Here is a 17,755-nt window from a genome sequence, read left to right on the forward strand (position 1 = left end):
GGGACTCTCAAGAGTCTTCTACATTTCTTTATGGCTTTCTCTTGTTATTACAATCATACTTAATAGCCTCCTCAGAGGACCTGGCCTCTCGGCCGGACTATAAGCTCAAGTGCTTTTGTTCTGCTAATGGAGAGATAACCTGACCCTGCCCACCTGTGAACAGAAGAGATCAACACATCCCTTCCAAAGGCTGGCCCTTCTCTCAGAGATGTTTTGCAAGACTGAGGACCCTTTCACTTTAGTTCCCCACTGCCTCTCCTTTATTCTGCCTCTTGACTTTAGTTCCTCATTGCTTATTTCTCTCTGACTCAACAGAAATTTGCATTCAGAGCCCCACAAGGTGGTTACTCTGAGGCATTAGTCTGCTATCTTAGCCAGCTTTCCAAATGAAGTCATTTTCCTTGCCTCAACACCTCGTCTCTCGGATTCACTGGCCTGTCCTGCGGTGAGCAGAGCGAGCTTGGACTCGGTAACAACATCATAAGAGTGAACCAGGAAACTTGTAGAGGGTTGGGGTTTGTATTGTGGCCAATATTTGTCTAAAGGGATTGCTCAGTTTCAGCCTATTCTTGGTGGGATTATGTGCTGAAATCGCTAAATTTTTAAGTGGTATATTGGGTGTTCCCCACACTAACAAACATACTGGACACCAGAAAGGGTGTTCAACAATTCAACTCAATTATGACTACCTAGAAGTAGCACCCCACCCACCCCCAACCCCCCATCCTCAAGCCCCAACTCCAGACATCTGTGCTTCTGACTGATTTGACTATAAGTTGGGTTCAATTAATTTTGTTAGAGTGACTCACAGAACTCAGACTACTTACTAGATCACTGGTTTATCATAAGGATTTAAATCAGGAACAGCCAGATGGAAGAGATGCACAGGGCAAGACATGGGGTATGTGTGTGGCACTTTCGTGCCCCTTCAAAGGGACAAAGTTCTCCCTGAATTTCCACATGTTGAACTGGGAAGGTCTCAACCCTGTCCTTTGCAGCTGTGTGGAGACCTCATTACATAGGCATGATGCATTAAATCACTGGCCATTGGGGATAATGTATATTTCTTCAAAATCATAATATCGCAGCTGATGACATTTAAATTCATGGAAAATGAATCCAAAAATTATGTTTTTAAGCTTGATGAGGGCTGCTAACCAATTTTAGACCTCTTTACTAAACAATTTGACAAAGAGAAGACAGTTTCATCATTACCCTTACAGTGGTCAGAAACTGAATCTGAACAAATGAGTGGGAGAAGTGGGGTGCTGGAGGAGAATCTACTGAAGAACGCCAGGGTAGTGTTTTCCCCAGACTGAGACTCCAAGGACAGGGCAAAAGGTACATCCCAGTTTGTCACAAAATGACAAGCATTATATATGGTTGTACTTTCATATGGATTAACTTGAATGAAGGATTCCTTGTGGATGATGTTTGAATTCTAGAATACAGCCATTCCTTGTAATTACGTCTATAATGTTACCACGCACACTCAATTAGCAGAAATACAGGATTGGGTTCTTGTGGGCCTCTGGTCCTACCATTTTTGTCAACTGATCAGTACATAGGTTTGTTTTATGTATGTTTCTGTTCAAAGACACTGTGTTTGATATATCTTACAAATAATGATACGTAGTATTAATGAAACAGTTACTTCAATGACAGCATTATTGTGTCCTGTACAACACTGAGGCTGTATTATTTTAACTCTTCCCTTCACTCACACACACACACACAAAAACACAAGCTACACATACAGTACTCATACGGTAAACACATAGTATATAGTGCACATTAGTGCAAATAAAGATTAAATGTTTAACATTTTGTAAAAATGTTACCTAACATCTTCCTGGTTGATGGAGCTGCAGGCTGAACAATGGCACAGTGCACGTGTGGTCAAGCCTCTCCACCTTGGCTTACCCCACAAAAAAAAGGGAGAGGTTGGTGGCATTCATTCTGCAGATGAGGAAAAGGGTGGCAGGTTGACATCTGTCAGTTCAACCTCAGAGGTTTGGCTCTCAGCACTTGTTGATGGAGTGGGCAATTTTTTTTTCCCAAAATAACTCCAGAAATTATGTTGGCCCTGTCTGCTTAGCTTTTTGCCTTAAGTGTCTCAACATAGGGGGCAAATGCACAAGAAGTTAAGTGCTTATGTTTGAGGTTTCGATCAAGCATAGGGTCACACTCTTCCATGTCACTGAAATTTTTTTCCAAAGCGGAGTTCCATTCTGTTATTTTGACTGCTGTAAAGCGGGACAATTTCTGGACTCTTCGGCTGACTTTCATCACCGTTTTCATCAACACTGCCTTGCTTTGGCATCTCGTCCAAGTCTTCATTGGTGGGTTCTATTGCTTTCTCTGCCAAAATTTCCTCTACATCTTCCTCATGTCACCAAAACCTTCTCCACCTATTTGCATGTGGTATGCATTATGTTTCTGACACTGTTATTTATACTTTCTGCTGCACCTTCAAAGCCTTCGAAATTCTCCATGCAGTCCAGTCAAACATTTTTCCATCAGTAATTGATGGTCACCTGCTTGATGTTTCCAACATAATCAATCACCTCATGTACAGTGACTGATTTCCAATAGTCCATCATGGTAGTTTCCTTGTTGGCTTTGAAAGCCTCCAAAGTCTTGGTATAAAGTTCACTTGTATACTGTGACTTGAAGGCTTTCATTATGCCCTGATCCAGGGGCTGGATGAGAGGTAGTATTTGGGGGAATGTAGAGAGCTTCCATGTTGGGGTGGGCATTTTTGAGTTTTTCACAGCAATGGACTGGGGCATCCAAAATTAACAAAATCTTGAAGGCAAGGTTTCTACCCTGGGGATAGTATTCAACTTCTAATATGATTCAGCTGTGGAACCAATCAGATGCCTTCCACCCTTTTTGGTTCCACCTCCAATGCACCAGATATGATTCACGTTTTTCCCGTTAAGTGCTTGTGAACTTGAAGGTCTGTACACCAGTAAGAGTTTGCACTTAGAGTCACCCTTGGCATTGGTGCACGTACGTAGGGTTGTATAATCCTGGAATGATTTAAAGCCAGGGGCATTGGAGACCATTCACATTACATAGGTTCTTTTGCCAACATTCTTATAAAATAAGCCAGTTTCACCAGGTTTAAAACTGGCTCTTTCACATACCCCTTTCCCTGTATAATATTTAGCAAGCATCATTTGAATCCTTCCGCAGCCTCCTAATTTGCAGCACTTGCCTCAGCTGCAAGCTTAACATTATTGACACCATATGGCCTTTTGAAACGTGCAACCCAGCCAGCGCTAGCAGAGAAGGGCTTCTTCACATTTTTCTGACTCCAGGTAACATGATGGTAAACTTTTTTGGCTTTCAGCCTCAACAGTGCTGCCTACCAGACTTTTTTCATTGGTTTTATTGGTTGAATCCACAAATTGAGCCATTTTTCCATCTTTTCCATAGCTGCCTCGCACACTATGAATGTCATTTTAGCACTTTACAGAGCAGCATCAGATACAGATTGGTGACTTTCTTTTTCCTTTGATGTACTGGATAGTTTATTCATTAACACTGAACTCACAGCCAATTGCACTATAAAACATACCTGAATGAGGCTTTATTTAACCCAAGCATTTTCTCCATAAGGCATATCACAACCTTCTTGCACTTAAAAACATTAGGAAGCACCCCAGCAATTCGCTTGTTGCCGAGTACAAGCTTGCTCTCCTCGCCGCAGGATAGGTCAATGAGACAGGGAGACGAAGTGTTGAGGCAAGGCCAGCTGACGGATAAGATGGCAGCCTAGTGCATCAAAATAACCATCTTACTGGGATCTTGCCAGGTTCTTTTATATATCAGAGAGAAAGAAGCAATGAGCAACTAAAGTCACAAGGCAGAATAGAGAGGGAGATGCAGTGGGGAAGTAAAGTGAAGGGTTTTCCGTCTTGTAAAACATCTCCGAGGGAACGTACAGCCTTCAGAAGGGGTGTGTTAATCTCTTCTATTCACAGGTGGGCAGGGACAAACTACCTCTCGGAGAGTCGAACAAAGACACGTTAGTTTGCAGTCAAGTGAGAGGCAGGGTCCTCCAGGCAAGCCACTGAGTATCGTCAGGCGAGTGTATACTCCTCGGTTTTTGTCTCGTCACAACAAAGATTTGGAGTGACGGACATTAAAGTCAAAGAAACAGTTTCCAACATGGAGTCAGAATTGGCTTCCTCCCTGCAACACACCCAGGGGTCATTTTAAACAGCGAAATCACCGACAGACAGCACAAAGATGAAAACAAAAGAAAACGCGGCACTAAAGAGACTGGGAAGAAGACATTTATTTACACTAAGAGGGCTCAAGCAAGATGGCAAATTGTCTGCCTGCAACCTCAGTACAACCCACCACTGGTTAACTTAAAATTTTCACTCTCTGAGCATGTCGGGGGAAATAACCCCAGAAAGCACCGTGAATATTGATTTTTTTTTTGGGGGGGTGGCTATTTTCACAAGTAAGCGAATTCAATAATACCAACCAGTGACTAACGAAGGGCAGCTGTGTTCCCATAGGCAAAACAAATTTCCCTTAAGCAGATACACTAAAATCAAAGCCGCTGAGCTCTGAAGACTACAAGTCCCAGCATACACCACTTCAGGACGAAGCCCGCGTTCCGCCGACCTCCATATAAGCGTCAGGTCCGCGGCTTTGGCCCGGAAGTGGTGCTTCTTGACCTAGCGCCGTTTCTGCGTGTGCGCACGCGCCGCTGGAGCCGCCGCCATCCCCGTCGTCTCCGCGCACTCCGCGTTTTTACCGTCTCCCTAGAGCTTTGCCGTTGGAGGCGGTTGCTGCGGCACCGTAGGCCCCGCGCGGCAGCAATATGGAGGAGTTTAAGTCCGAGGATTTCTCCGTCTCGAAGGAGGACGAGGACTCTGCGCTGTCGGGTGAGCCCTCCTCCTGAGGCGAGAGGCGACGTGCCCCGCCCCCGCCTCGCTTGAGGCTCGCTTTGCCAGGCGTCTGTGGGCCTGGTGGGAGGGTGGCGTGGTTCTCAAGCGGCCCTGAGCCCGCACCGGGCGGCCGGGTGGCCCCAGTTAGAGTACCGGGACCTTTCCCGCTGCTGCTTCTCTGGGCCGTGTTCGGCCAACGCCCCCCTCTCAGAGGGCGGGAATCCGCAGGTGAGCTCGACCGCTAGCGGCGGTTGGGTTCGCGTACCCTCAGCAACCCTGAACGCTTCTGAAAGGCCATCTTACGCAGACCTTCCGTGCCCAGGGAATTGCTAGCATCACGACCCCGATACGTCATTTTCTGTTCTCCAAAGAGATGTGGTGGTTCAAAGTTCACATAATGATGCCCTTTTGCTTCTTTGCAGTCTCTATACTCAGCCCTCCATAGACCTTTGTTTTATTGTTTTTCTGTGTTGCCCAAATCTTGGCGCTCTGTGCACCATGCGAACAGAAATAGGCAGACGAGTTTTGGAGGAAAAGGAAAGAGTGGCTTTGTTACTTTTGCCAGGCAGAGGGTTAGGGCAACACGGTGGGCCAGCGCGTCAAGAACTGCGCCCCTCTCCCTGGTGAGTACGGAAAGGTCGTGTAGTCAGGCAGGAGTTGGTGAGAAAGGATCAAGGCAGTAACCGTCTAGTATTCTTCTGCAAAGTTTCAAAAAGGTTGCTGCCGAGATTAGGGTGTGGTGCAGTTTGTCGGTGGTGAGCTTCTCTGGTCCTTTAATCTTGCCTCAAGTGGTTTCTTTGCTATTCCTGCTTTGAATAGCAAGTGTTCTGCTGTTTGGAAATGAGAGAAGGTCACGGAGACTGGAGTCTTGTCTGTAAGAAATAGGGGACAAAAAGGCCTCTGTGCCCAGGAGTCCCTAACGGGCCTGCTCGGCAACGTGTATAGGCTTCTAAAACAGATCCAGACCAAAATGTTACCCATACCTACCCCTTCTGCCATCCTGCCCGTTCCCCAGACTCCCGCATCTCATTAGAAGTATCTGCTGGCACAGTTGCACTGGGTCAGACAAGATAAAAAAATTTTTAAAAGCCTGGAGAGTTGTCCTTGTTCATTCACATTCTTTTGGTCGAGCCGATCATTACATTCAGTTTGAGGCTACAGCGCAGATGAATTTCTGATCACTCCGTCACCAGTATGGCTCTTACTGAGCTACCATTATCAACTAAGACTTGCCATAGTTTCCCCGCTCCTTTCCTGTGTTAGATTCTCTTTTTTTTTCTTTTTCCTGCGTTAGATTCTTGTCTGCCTGCATTGTGTGTGCTGCGTCCCGCTCTTTGTGACCCTATGGACTGGGGGCCCGTCAGGCTCCTCTGTCCATGGGATTCTCCAGGCCAGAATACTTGAGAAGGTTGCCATGCTCTCCTCCAGGGGATCTTCCCAACCCAGGGATGGAACCCCGGTCTCCTGAGTCTCTTGCGTTGGCATGCAGTTTCCTTACCATTAGTACCATCTGGGAAGCTCTTTAAATATCTGCATGATTATTTGAAAATTAGTTTTCATTTTAATCAAAGTTAACCATGAGCCTGCTAAAAATAGTCAAATATTTCTAAAAGAATTATTTTGCAACTGAACCATTTACATCACTCCTCCTCCCTGTCCATCCTCCCCTGAAGAAACTGCTTTCTTCTTTTAAAATTTGATATTTCCATTGTCTGTTTACTTAACCCATTCATGTTAGGTGGTCTTTTAACATCTCCTTGAGTCTTTCGCCTCTCTGCCAACACACGCTTTTTCTCCTTCAGACTGTTCCCACTTCCCCAGCCTGCCAATGTTCCTATGTCAATTTGGGTTAGACTATTATTAAGTGTTTCTTTTTTTTTGTAATGACTTTGTGAACCTCATGTGACTGAACCATCTGGTATATGCAGTTACTGCTTTTCCCGCACTAGTTTTCTCTGGAGTTGTTAATTGCCATTTTGTTGTTGTTTAGTCATCTATGTGCTTACTACTGATTTGATCCTAAACGCTCACAATTGTTTAAATCACCTCCCAACATATTTAGACTTATTAGATAATCATTCGCTATTTTGAAGTCCGTCTTTGTCTTCTCACCTGCTCCATCCAATGTGTCTTGGTTTTATCGTTTTGAAACCTAAAATCTTCCATTGTGACCACTACTTTGGATGTTTCGTTTATGTCCCTTTTCTCTTAGATTCCCTGTTTTCTTGGGTCCCATGATGTCTTCTTTCTTGGTGTGGTCCACCAAAATAAGAATAAATCCTCAAATAACTTCTTGAAGAAAGATGCACGTTAGAAACCTTTTTTTTTTGAGACCATGACTATCTAAAAATAACCAGGTGACCCTCAAGCTTGATTAATAGTTTGGTATGGAATTTCTGTATTCTATAATTTTTTTTTCCACTTATTTTTATTAGTTGGAGGCTAATTACTTTACATGTATTCTGTAATTTTTAATCTGAATTTTGAAGGTATTTCTCCATTATTTTCTAAGTTTCCAGTGCTTTTATTAAAGAAATCTTGTTGCTAGTTTTTACTCATTTACATAAAATTTGTCTTTAGTCACTGATAGAATCTTGTCTCTGTTCCTGATACTTCCCAGTGGTTTCCTGTCCTCCTGTAACTTAAAATTTAGGGGGGAAAAAAAAACCAAGAAACAAACAAAAATTTAGGGGGGACAATTTTCTTCATTTTATTTTTTTTTTGAATCATCATCATTTATGTATTGACTCTTGCTACACCTTATGGACAGGTGCTTCTGTTGAGTTTTTTCTCTTTCCACAAGCTGTCCGTCATCTTCTCTGTGCAGCCTGGCATTGGGATTGTTGACTGGGGATGGCCAGGTGGACTGCTCTTTCCACAGTGACTTTGAGGTTTCTAGAGGAGGTGTTGGGAGCAGTCAGAGCACAGTATGATTGGTCGCACGTCAGCAACCCTTCAGCTGTTTGACCCTGTAGACCAGAAGCTTCCAGAAGCCACTGGGGAGTGTGTGCTTTGTTTTCTTGCTGTCCTCGTAACTGGGGTTGGGCATCAAGATATTTTTAATTTTGAAAAAAAATTTTTTGAAAACTTTTAAATAGCATCATGTTCTGTTTCATGAGTGGAGCATCTCATGCTTTGTGGACAGTGATTACGCTTTAGGCGTCTCACCTTCTGAGACGGCCCGCGCTCTGTGTCGTGTCTCTCCCTCACTTGCCAAGGTGCCTCCATCCCCTGGGGCCACTTTGGCCTTTGGAGACGGTCGGCATTCTGTGTATGGAATGTGTATCTCTAAATACATCTACTTATCTATCAAATAATAATGATAATAATGTTCTAAATGTTTCTACTTTTAACTTATGTACAGGAAAATTCACTCTTAGAGTGTTCTGTGATTTTTTTGACAAATGTTTATAGTTATGTAATCACGAGTGAATTTAACAGTTCCAAGGCCACTCTTACCCTTCCCTACCCCTGAAAATAGTATTATCTGTGTATAGAAAGTTTTTATTTCCTCTTCAGTAAGCATAGCTTTTATTTCTCTTGCTAGCCTATTGTACTTGGTACAGTTCTAGTGTGTATTGAATAGGAGTGGTGAGTGTGGACATTCTGGCCTTGTTCCCAGTTGTAAGGAGAAAGCATGAGTGTTTTACCATTCAGTAGCTACAGGTTCTTCATAGATGTCTTAAGCACTTCACATGGTTGCCTGCTGCGGTTCATGGGGTCGCAGAGTCAGACACAACTGAGCAACTGAACTGAACTCATTACTTAGTCACATTACCAGGGCTGTGTAATTATGCAGATTTTTTTTTTTTTTTTAATATTTTACAAATGAAGAGACTGAGTCACCCAAAGTTACTCAGCTAGATAGTGGATGGGCTGGGATTTGAATCCTGGCAGTCTGCGTATACTGCCCCTCAGGCCTTATGGAATTAAAGAATTCCCTCTATTCTTTATTTGCTGAGAGGTGAATGTTGTCAAATGCTTTTCCTCCATCTGTTGCTGTCTGTTAATGTGGTTGATTTAAATTCATCCCACCCCACCCCACCCCCATGAAACTTACTGGATGTGTTCTTCTTCCACATGACTGGATTTGGTTTGCTAAAATTTTGTTGAGAAGCTTTGTGTTTGTTTGTAAGTGATGTTGGTCCGTAGTTTTCTGGTAATTTCCTTGTCTGATTTTGGTATCAAATAATGCTAGCCTGATAAATGAGGAAACAATCTGTTTTCCTTTGTTTTTTATTCACCCTAGTTGTTTGTTTTGGGCATTATCATGTTAGACACATTCTCTGGTATTTTCAGTAATTCTTAGTTGTTTGATTCATGTTTAAGCATGGAGGACTGAAAGGTGATGCAAGCTTTGAGTCTTTGGACAAGATTTGTTCATTTGCTATAAAAAGTGCTGAGGGCTTCCCTGGTAGCTCGGTGGTAAAGAATCTTCCTGCCAGTGCAGGAGAGCCGAGTTCAATCCCTCATGTGGGAAAATCCAACATGCCCTGGAGCAACTGGGCCCAAGCGCCAGCCTGTGCTCTAGAGCCCGGGAGCCACGGCTCCTGAAGCCCTGGCGCCCTCGAGCCCGTGCTCTGCAGCGGAGAGGTCACTGCCGAGAGAAGCTCGCACACCACAGCCAGGGTAGTCCCTGCTCCCCGCAATTTGAGAAAGCCCGTGCAGTAGCAAAGACCCAGCACAACCAAAAATACATAAAATGAATTAAAAAAAAATGCTGAGTCACTACACTGTACCCTTGAAACTAATATTGTTAATCAGCTATACTTCAGTTTTAAAAAGATATGTTCATTTTGTGCTTTTTTGTCTCTAGGGATGTTATTATGTTTCTTATTCTTATAGTAACCACATGGAATTTAATCGTAGTTTCTGTTATTGTATAGTTTGAAATTTGCTTTTCTCTTATCAGTGCGATTCAGTGTCTTTTTTCATGTTAAAGACCCAGAGCCACGTGCATCTCTTTGTCTGAACTGTCTGCAACATTCACCCAGTTTTATGAAGAAAAATAAGTTTATAACAAAAGTGTATGAAAAAAACACAAAAGTGCATGAACTTTGTTGAAAATTAGAAAACCCAGACAATTAAACATTAAAAAAATCAGAATTACTACATTCCCACCACCTAGAGATTATCAGTATTGATTTCTTAGTGAAACCAACTCTTTATCTTTTTCCTATTCCCAAGTGTTGTTATTAATATTTGTATTTTTCCCCAACCTGAAATCATACTTTTTTCATGTTTCTTTGCAACCTGCTCTTTTCAGTGAACATTGTTTCCCTATCCATTTCAGTAAACTTTGAGCTCATCTGATATACAAACCATATTCAGGTTTTCCAGTTGACTCAAAAATGGCGATAGCATTTTTGTTTAAATCACGGTTGAGTTCAGGACTACTTGTATCATCCATACTTCTATGGATACTTGTATGCATACTTGTGTGCAACTGCTTGTTGCATCCTTTACATCTGTTTTAATCTAGCATACTCACATTTCTGTGACATAGACTGGCATAGGAGACCAGGCTGTATGTCCTGTGGAATTTTGTCTGGTTACTTCCTCATGGTATTAGGTGATTCCTTCGTCCCTTGAATTTCCGTTAAATTTGAATGAGTGAGTGAAAGTCGCTCAGTGGTGTCTGACTCTTTGCGACCCCATGGACTGCTCAGCCCCTGGAATTCTCCAGGCCAGAATATTGGAGTGGGTAGCCTTTCCCTTCTCCAGGGGATCTTCCCAAGTCAGGGATTGAACCTAGATCTCCCACATTGTGGGCAGATTCTTTACCAGCTGAGCCACAAAGGAAGCCCAAGAATACTGGAGTGGGTAGCCTATCCCTTTTCCAGGGGATCTTCCTGACCCAGGAATCGAACCGGGGTCTCCTGCATTGCAGGCAGATTCTTTACCAACTGAGCTATCACGGAAGCCCGTGTTAAATTAGAAGTTAGATCTAAATGCTTGGTGCATTCAGATAAAATAATTTTAGCTAAAAGAAAAAGGTTCATAGCTGATATGTGTGTTTCATAAGGCATAGTATCAGAAAACAAAATACCTGATTAATTCCCATAGTTGTGACTTGTGGATCAGAATGAAGAGAGCTTGATCCCTTAATTGTGTAATTAATTTTTCCCTTGGAACTGGAAAGTGTTTTGTGTTATATTAGCTTGGTGCAAACATAATTGCAGTTTCAGACAATTTTAAATCATACTAGGCTCAGATATTTTTATTAATCGAAATAGGAACCGTTACAATCAACACATTTTTGCCAACAACAAATAAGTTTGTTTATTCCAATAGCATAAAAATCTGTGCTTTGGGATTCAACGAATTCTTGAAAAGCATTTTCTGAATCGTGCTGGTTGTGGAAGCATTTTCCCTGCTAAAAGTTGTCAAGATGCTTGAAGTGGTAGTCAGCTGAAAAGAGATCAGGTTATGACAGGAAACAAAACTTCATAGACCACTTCATTCAACTTTTGAAGCATTGGTTGTGCGATATGCAGTTGGGTATTGTCCTGGAGAAGAATTGGGCCCTTTCTGTTGACCAGTGCTTGTTGGAGGCATTGCAGTTTTCGGTGCCTTATATCTATTTGCTGATAATAGTAATCAGATGTAATAGTCTAGCCAGGATTCAGAAAGCTGTAGTGGATCATACTGGCCACAGAGCACCAAATAGTGACCATGACCTTTTTTTGGTGCAAGTTTGGGAAGTGCTTTGGAGCTTTTTTGTCCAACCGCTGAGCTGGTCATTAGCAGTTGTATACGATCCACTTTTCATCGCAGGTCACAATCCAATAGAAAAATGGTTCATTGTTGCGTAGAATAAGAGAAGATGACATTTCAAAAGGACAATTTTTTTTAATTTGCGGACAGCTTATGGCACCCACTTATTGAGCTTTTTCAACTTTTCAATTCTCTTTAAAGTGCCAAAGGACCATAGGTGGTTGACCTTGGGTTCTTAGGGAACTTCTTGTGTAGTTTTAAGAGGATCAGCTTCAGTGATGGCTCTCAGTTGGTCGTTGTCAACTTCCGATGGCTGACTGATATCTCATCTTCAAGGTCTCCTTTGCAAAACTTCTTTTTTTTTTTTCCATTTATTTTTATTAGTTGGAGGCTAATTACTTTACATCATTGCAGTAGTTTTGCAAAACTTGAACCACCACTGCACTGTATGTTTGTGAGCAGTTCCTGGCCCAGATGTGTTGATGTTGTGGGTTGTCAACATTTACAACCTGCTTTACAACATTTTGAACTCAAGGAAGTCGCTCTAATTTTCTTTTTGTGTAACATTTCCATAGTCTAAAAGAAGTATAAAATGAACAGCAAGTAATAAGTCATTAGCCCAAAAAAAGTGAGAAATGTGCATTAAAATGACATATAACATGACCACATTCATTTAATCTAAAATCAAATGGCAAATTTCAGATTACTTTTGCACCAACCTAATAATATACTTAATCGTTAAAACTTAAATTGTCTTTAACCTTACATGATAATCTTTGGTTGAATTACTACCATTATTGTGGTGAGAGTGAGTCTTTTTCTAGTTTTGTGGTTCTTTTGCATTTACTGGTTGATGATGTTGGGAAAGTGCAGCTTTTCCTCCTCTGTTGGGGTAGGATAAATCTTTAATTCATTTCTCTTAATTACCACTTTTCAAAATTGGGAATAATCTTAATGGTAACCTAAAATGGTGCAAAGTATTTTTTCCTGTCTTCTGTTAATTTGTAATTATCGTAAAGGGGTAACGGTATTTTGGGTTTTTTTTAAATCAATTCAGTGTGTTTCAGTAACAGTTGTTCCTTTTAATGGTCTCCTCATCACTTTTGGCCACTAAAAGTTCTTTCAAACTAGATCTTATATCCTTTTAATGTGACCCATTATACTTAACTTCCTTGTTTTATGTCACAGCAAAATTTCCCCATTTCACCTTGTGCTTTCCTTCCCTCAAATCCGAAATTAGCTGCACTTTTTGGGGAACCCTTTTTGTGTAGAGTCACGTGAAAGAATACAATCTGAGCTTTAAAGAAATGCTCATTGCTAGTAGAGTGACATTGCTTCTGTACTGTTTCAGTGTTCACTGTTCAGAGCTAGAAAATATTTACCTTAAAAAAATGTTAAGAGTTCTGAATTTTTTTCCATGTAATCAGGGCTTTAAAAAATTTTTTTTATTTTAGTTTATTTTTTTAACACCAAAAACATTTTGTATTGGTGTATAGCCTGTTAACAATGTTGTCATAGTTTCAGGTGAACAGTGAAGGGACTCAGCCATACATATACATGTATTCATTCTCCTGGAAACCCTGCTGGCATATAACCCTGCCATCCAGGCTGGCACATAACATTGAACAGAGTTCTGTGTGCTGTACAGTAGGTTTTTGTTGGTTATCCATTTTAAATACAGCAGTGTGTACATAACCTTCCCCAAGTCCTTAACTATCCCTCCCCGGACCCCTGCAACCATGAGTTCATTTTTTAAGTCTGTTGAGTCTAAGAGTTCTGAATTTTAAATTCAGCTTTAACACTTGTTTTCACTTAATTATTTTACAATGGTGTCATTTCTCTTACTCTGAAGATCTGGATTCTTAACATTATTAGCATAACAACTTCCTTCCTTTTACCTATATTATAAAAGAAATAGTTTCAAAATAACGACACTGATGTTACTTCTCATAATAGAACTTTCTGGTCTTTAACCTTTTGCTAAGGATATACAGTCAAAATACTGTTTCTGAAGTCCTTGGAATAAATCCTTTCTTAGTGGGTTGTGTTATCATTTTGGTTATGTTTATATATTTATTTAAACTTCACGTAATTTAAGAGATTTTCAGAATCCTGCAGAGAGATAAACACAGAGAACTCTTGTTTCTGCCACTGCCTACACCACTGTGTGCTGCCCTGGCCCTTAGAGATCACAGTTTTCCTTAGTCTTCTGTATTTCCTTATAGTTTTGCCTTGTTAGACTCCATTAGTATAAAGTATCCATGAACTTCCAGATGTTCAAGCTGGTTTTAGAAAAGGCAGAGGAACCAGAGATCAAATTGCCAACATCTACTGGATCATCGAAAAAGCAAGAGAGTTCCAGAAAAACATCTATTTCTGCTTTATTGACAATGCCAAAGCCTTTGTGTGGATCACAATAAACTGTGGAAAATTCTGAAAGCGGTGGGAATACCAGACCACCTGACCTGCCTCTTGAGAAACCTATATGCAGGTCAGGAAGCAACAGTTAGAACTGGACATGAAACAACAGACTTGTTCCAAATAGGAAAAGGAGTACGTCTTGGCTGTGTATTGTCACCCTGTTTAATTAACTTATATGCAGAGTACATCATGAGAAACGCTGGGCTGGATGAATCACAAGCTGGAATCAAGATTTCTGGGAGAAATATCAATAACCTCAGATATGCAGATGACACCACCCTTATGGCAGAGAGTGAAGAGGAACTAAAAAGCCTCCCGATGAAAGTGAAAGAGGAGAGTGAAAAAGTTGGCTTAAAGCTCAATATTCAGAAAACTAAGATCATGGTATCCGGTCCCATCACTTGATGGCAAGTAGATGGGGAAACAGTGGAAACAGAGACTTTATTTTTCTGGGCTCCACAATCATTGCACATGGTGACTGCAGCCATGAAATTAAAAGATGCTTACTCCTTGGAGGGAAAGTTATGACAAACCTAGATAGCATGTTAAAAAGCAGAGACATTACTTTGCCAACAAAGGTCTGTCTAGTCAAGGCTATGGTTTTTCCAGTGGTCATGTATGGATGTGAGAGTTGGACTGTGAAAAAAGCTGAGCGCTGAAGAATTGATGGTTTTGAACTGTGGTGTTGGAGAAGACTCTTGAAAGTCCCTTGGACTGCAAGGAGATCCAACCAGTCCATCCTAAAGGAGATCAGTCCTGGGTGTTCATTGGAAGGACTGATGCTGAAGCTGAAACTCCAGTACTTTGGCTACCTGATGCGAAGAGTTGACTCATTGGAAAAGATCCTGATGCTGGGGAGGGATTGGGGGCAGGAGGAGAAGAGGACGACAGAGGATGAGATGGCTGGATGGCATCACCCACTCGATGGACATGAGTTTGAGTAAACTCCGGGAGTTGGTGATGGACAGGGAGGCCTGGTGTGCTGTGATTTGTGGGGTCGCAAAGAGTCGGAGACGACAGAGCAACTGAACTGAGCTGAACTGAGTATAAGGTAACACAGTACAGCTAGGTACCCACCACTGTCAGTTTGTTTTCAGTCATTTTACTCAGGTTTTAGGAGGAAGCAAAATTATATTTGTGTGTTCAGATACCTCAAGGGACTTTCACTTGATACTTGGTGTCTAAACCATGACTTTCTTCAGTTTTAGAACCCTTGTGTTGACTATTCTGTCGGCCTCAAATGCTTATTTGCCAGGTTTTCTTATGGCTGGCTCACTCTCATCAAAGTTTTGCTTTCTTTTTTTTTTCAGTAGTGAATTTGTTTATTTTTGGTTGTAATGGGTCTTCTCTGCTTTTGTGCAGGCTTCCTCTAATTTTGGCAGGAAGAGGCTACTCTCTACTTGGGGTACACCGGCTTCAGTAGTTGAAGCTCTCGGGCTCAGGTTCAGTAGTTGTTATACAAGGGCTTAATTAATCCATGACATGTGGAGTCTCCCCAGATCAGGGATTGAACTCATGTCTCCTGCATTGGAGGTGGATTCTTATCCACTGTGCCACCAGAGAAGTCCAGGAATTTTCTCATTATTTTTTTCATTTTCTGAAAAATTTTTAGTCATCTTTATTTTGTGAATGCGTCTCTGAGGAGATTAATTATAAAGTTTTTTTTTTCTTTTTCCTAGTTTTGTTTCCTCTAAATTCCTTTGTTTTCAGTTTTGCCTTTGATAGTAGAGGCTTTCCTCAAGTGTTTAGTGGTCTTAGTGCATTGTGAGTGAATATTTAAAAGCTAATTGGAAGTCCAGGATTATTAAAAATAGCACTGTTTATAATGGCCCCAAACCAAATAGCTGTCAACAGAGAAATGAATAAATAAATTGTGGTATAGTCTACAGTGAAACAATGTTTAGGGATGAGAATAAATATGCTACAGTTCTATGCAAGGAACTGGGTGACTCACAAAGGGAATGTTGAGTGAAAGATGATGTATGCAAGAGTACGTATTATAAGTTTCTTCCTAAAGCTTAGAAACAAATAAAACTAATCTGTCATGTTAGACTTGAGGATAGTGGTTCTCAGGGGGATGTGGCTGGTGCTAGTGATTGCAGTAGGGCACCAGGAGCTTCAGCAAAGCTGCTCATGTTCTGCTTTTCAGATGGGTCTAGTTACACAGGAGTGTTCAGTTTGCTTAATTTCATTGACCTGTACTTTAGCTCCTGTGATTTTTGGTATGTTATACTTGCAATTAAAGCTTATGTGAAGTAAAAAGAAATAAATCTGGTTGAATCTGTGTGTACAGGATCTGTTGACAGCTACCCACAGAATGTGGTCAGACTGGGCATCCAAGGAGCACTTTTGTTGGGGACCCTGAATGTCACTGTCCGAAGGTGGGAAATCAATATATTTGCTTTTTCTGCTATGTCTAGCTTGAAGTCTTTAAGCCTATTTTAAGCCTCTTTTATTGATAAGACAAGGTATGTTTTGTTTAGTTTGAAAGATGTCCAAGATGAGGTAGAAACATAATTTCTTCTTTGAAAATTATAGAAATAGTTTTGAAATTTCTGTTCATTCATTCAGCATATTCTTCTAAAGACATGCAGATCTGTGATCTCATGGTATGTGGAGCATAGCAGAAATTGCAAACATTAAATGTAAGTAGGATAAGTTAAGGATGGAATTATGGACTGTCCTGGAGGCCTGGAATAGGGGAACTTATCATGTCTTCAGAAACAGGGAGGACAACCCTCAGAAAATTATCCTTTACTCTGGTGAAGAACAGAGGAAAGCACTAGACTTTTTTCTGAATGAAAATGTGTCATCTTGATGTCAAAAACTTTTATTCCTGTCTGTCTGACCACCCTCTTATGTGATTTCAGGTGGAGAGTGTCATGAAGATGCTGTAAATGAATTAGTGAAGGAAGGTGAAATGGGTGCTGAAGAGGAGACACAGAAAACCAAAGGGACAAAAAGAAAGGCTGAGAGCATTCTGGCCAGGTGATGCTGCCCTCAAGGCCCTGAAGTCAGGGGCTGTTGACACAACCATCCAGATCGCTGGCATTGGTCTGATGACAGATTTCTTGCTGCTAGAATTTCTAACCTTTTCTCATTCAGGGAAATATTTGGTGACATTTTGGGATTTAATTCTTATTTTCTGGAAAGCTTTAAAAATTTTTGAGCTTTAATTTGAAAAAAAAATCGTGTGTAATAAGTATGCTTCATTTAAAATGAAAAACTTAGAAGTTCTCTGGCTGTCTAGTGATTAGGATTCTGTGCTTCCAGTGCCATGGCCTGGGTTCAATCCCTGGTTAGGGAACTAAGATCTTAGATGCTGTGTGATGTGCCAAATAGGAAAAGAAAAGAAAAACTCAATTACTAGAAGAAATATGTACCCCATCCCTAGCCTTTGTTGCTTTGTGAAATTATGAAATTTCTCAAGTTATTTAACTCAGATAAGGGAATCTTTCAGTAGAAGTCTTCCTGGACATTAAAAAGTAGATTATAGAAAAAGAAATTTGAGTGTTAGGTGATTAGTTTGAAGTCAGAATAACGTTAAGCAATTTAATCTTGGGTTCAGTGCTTTTATCCTTGAGTTTTTCTGTATTCCATTTTTGCTGTCTTCAGAAAATATTCAAGAAACAAGGCTTCCCACCCCTCACGCACTGAGAACCCTAGGAAGAGACAGCGTGGATAAATCTGAGGCTCTCGTCAGT

General features: G+C 41.2%; 1 protein-coding gene across 4 annotated transcripts in view; it reads left to right on the forward strand.

Annotated features, from left to right (window-relative positions):
- The first annotated feature begins 4,686 nt into the window (after positions 1–4,686).
- LOC110131387 (craniofacial development protein 2-like) overlaps positions 4,687–17,755 on the forward strand; it is a 37,500-nt gene continuing 24,431 nt past the window's right edge. For 3 of the 4 annotated variants that reach the window (XM_070451531.1, XM_070451529.1, XM_070451530.1), the window contains exons 1-2: positions 4,688–4,910; positions 16,922–17,039. In XM_070451531.1, the coding sequence (XP_070307632.1) occupies positions 4,847–4,910; positions 16,922–17,039 (182 nt within the window). In that variant the 5' untranslated portion in view covers positions 4,688–4,846. Of the gene's footprint in view, positions 4,911–16,344; positions 16,433–16,921; positions 17,040–17,755 lie in introns of all 4 variants that reach the window. The other variant, XM_070451532.1, reaches the window with a different exon arrangement.

This window comes from Odocoileus virginianus, chromosome 20 (genome assembly GCF_023699985.2).
Source record: "Odocoileus virginianus isolate 20LAN1187 ecotype Illinois chromosome 20, Ovbor_1.2, whole genome shotgun sequence".
Classification (NCBI taxonomy): domain Eukaryota; kingdom Metazoa; phylum Chordata; class Mammalia; order Artiodactyla; family Cervidae; genus Odocoileus; species Odocoileus virginianus.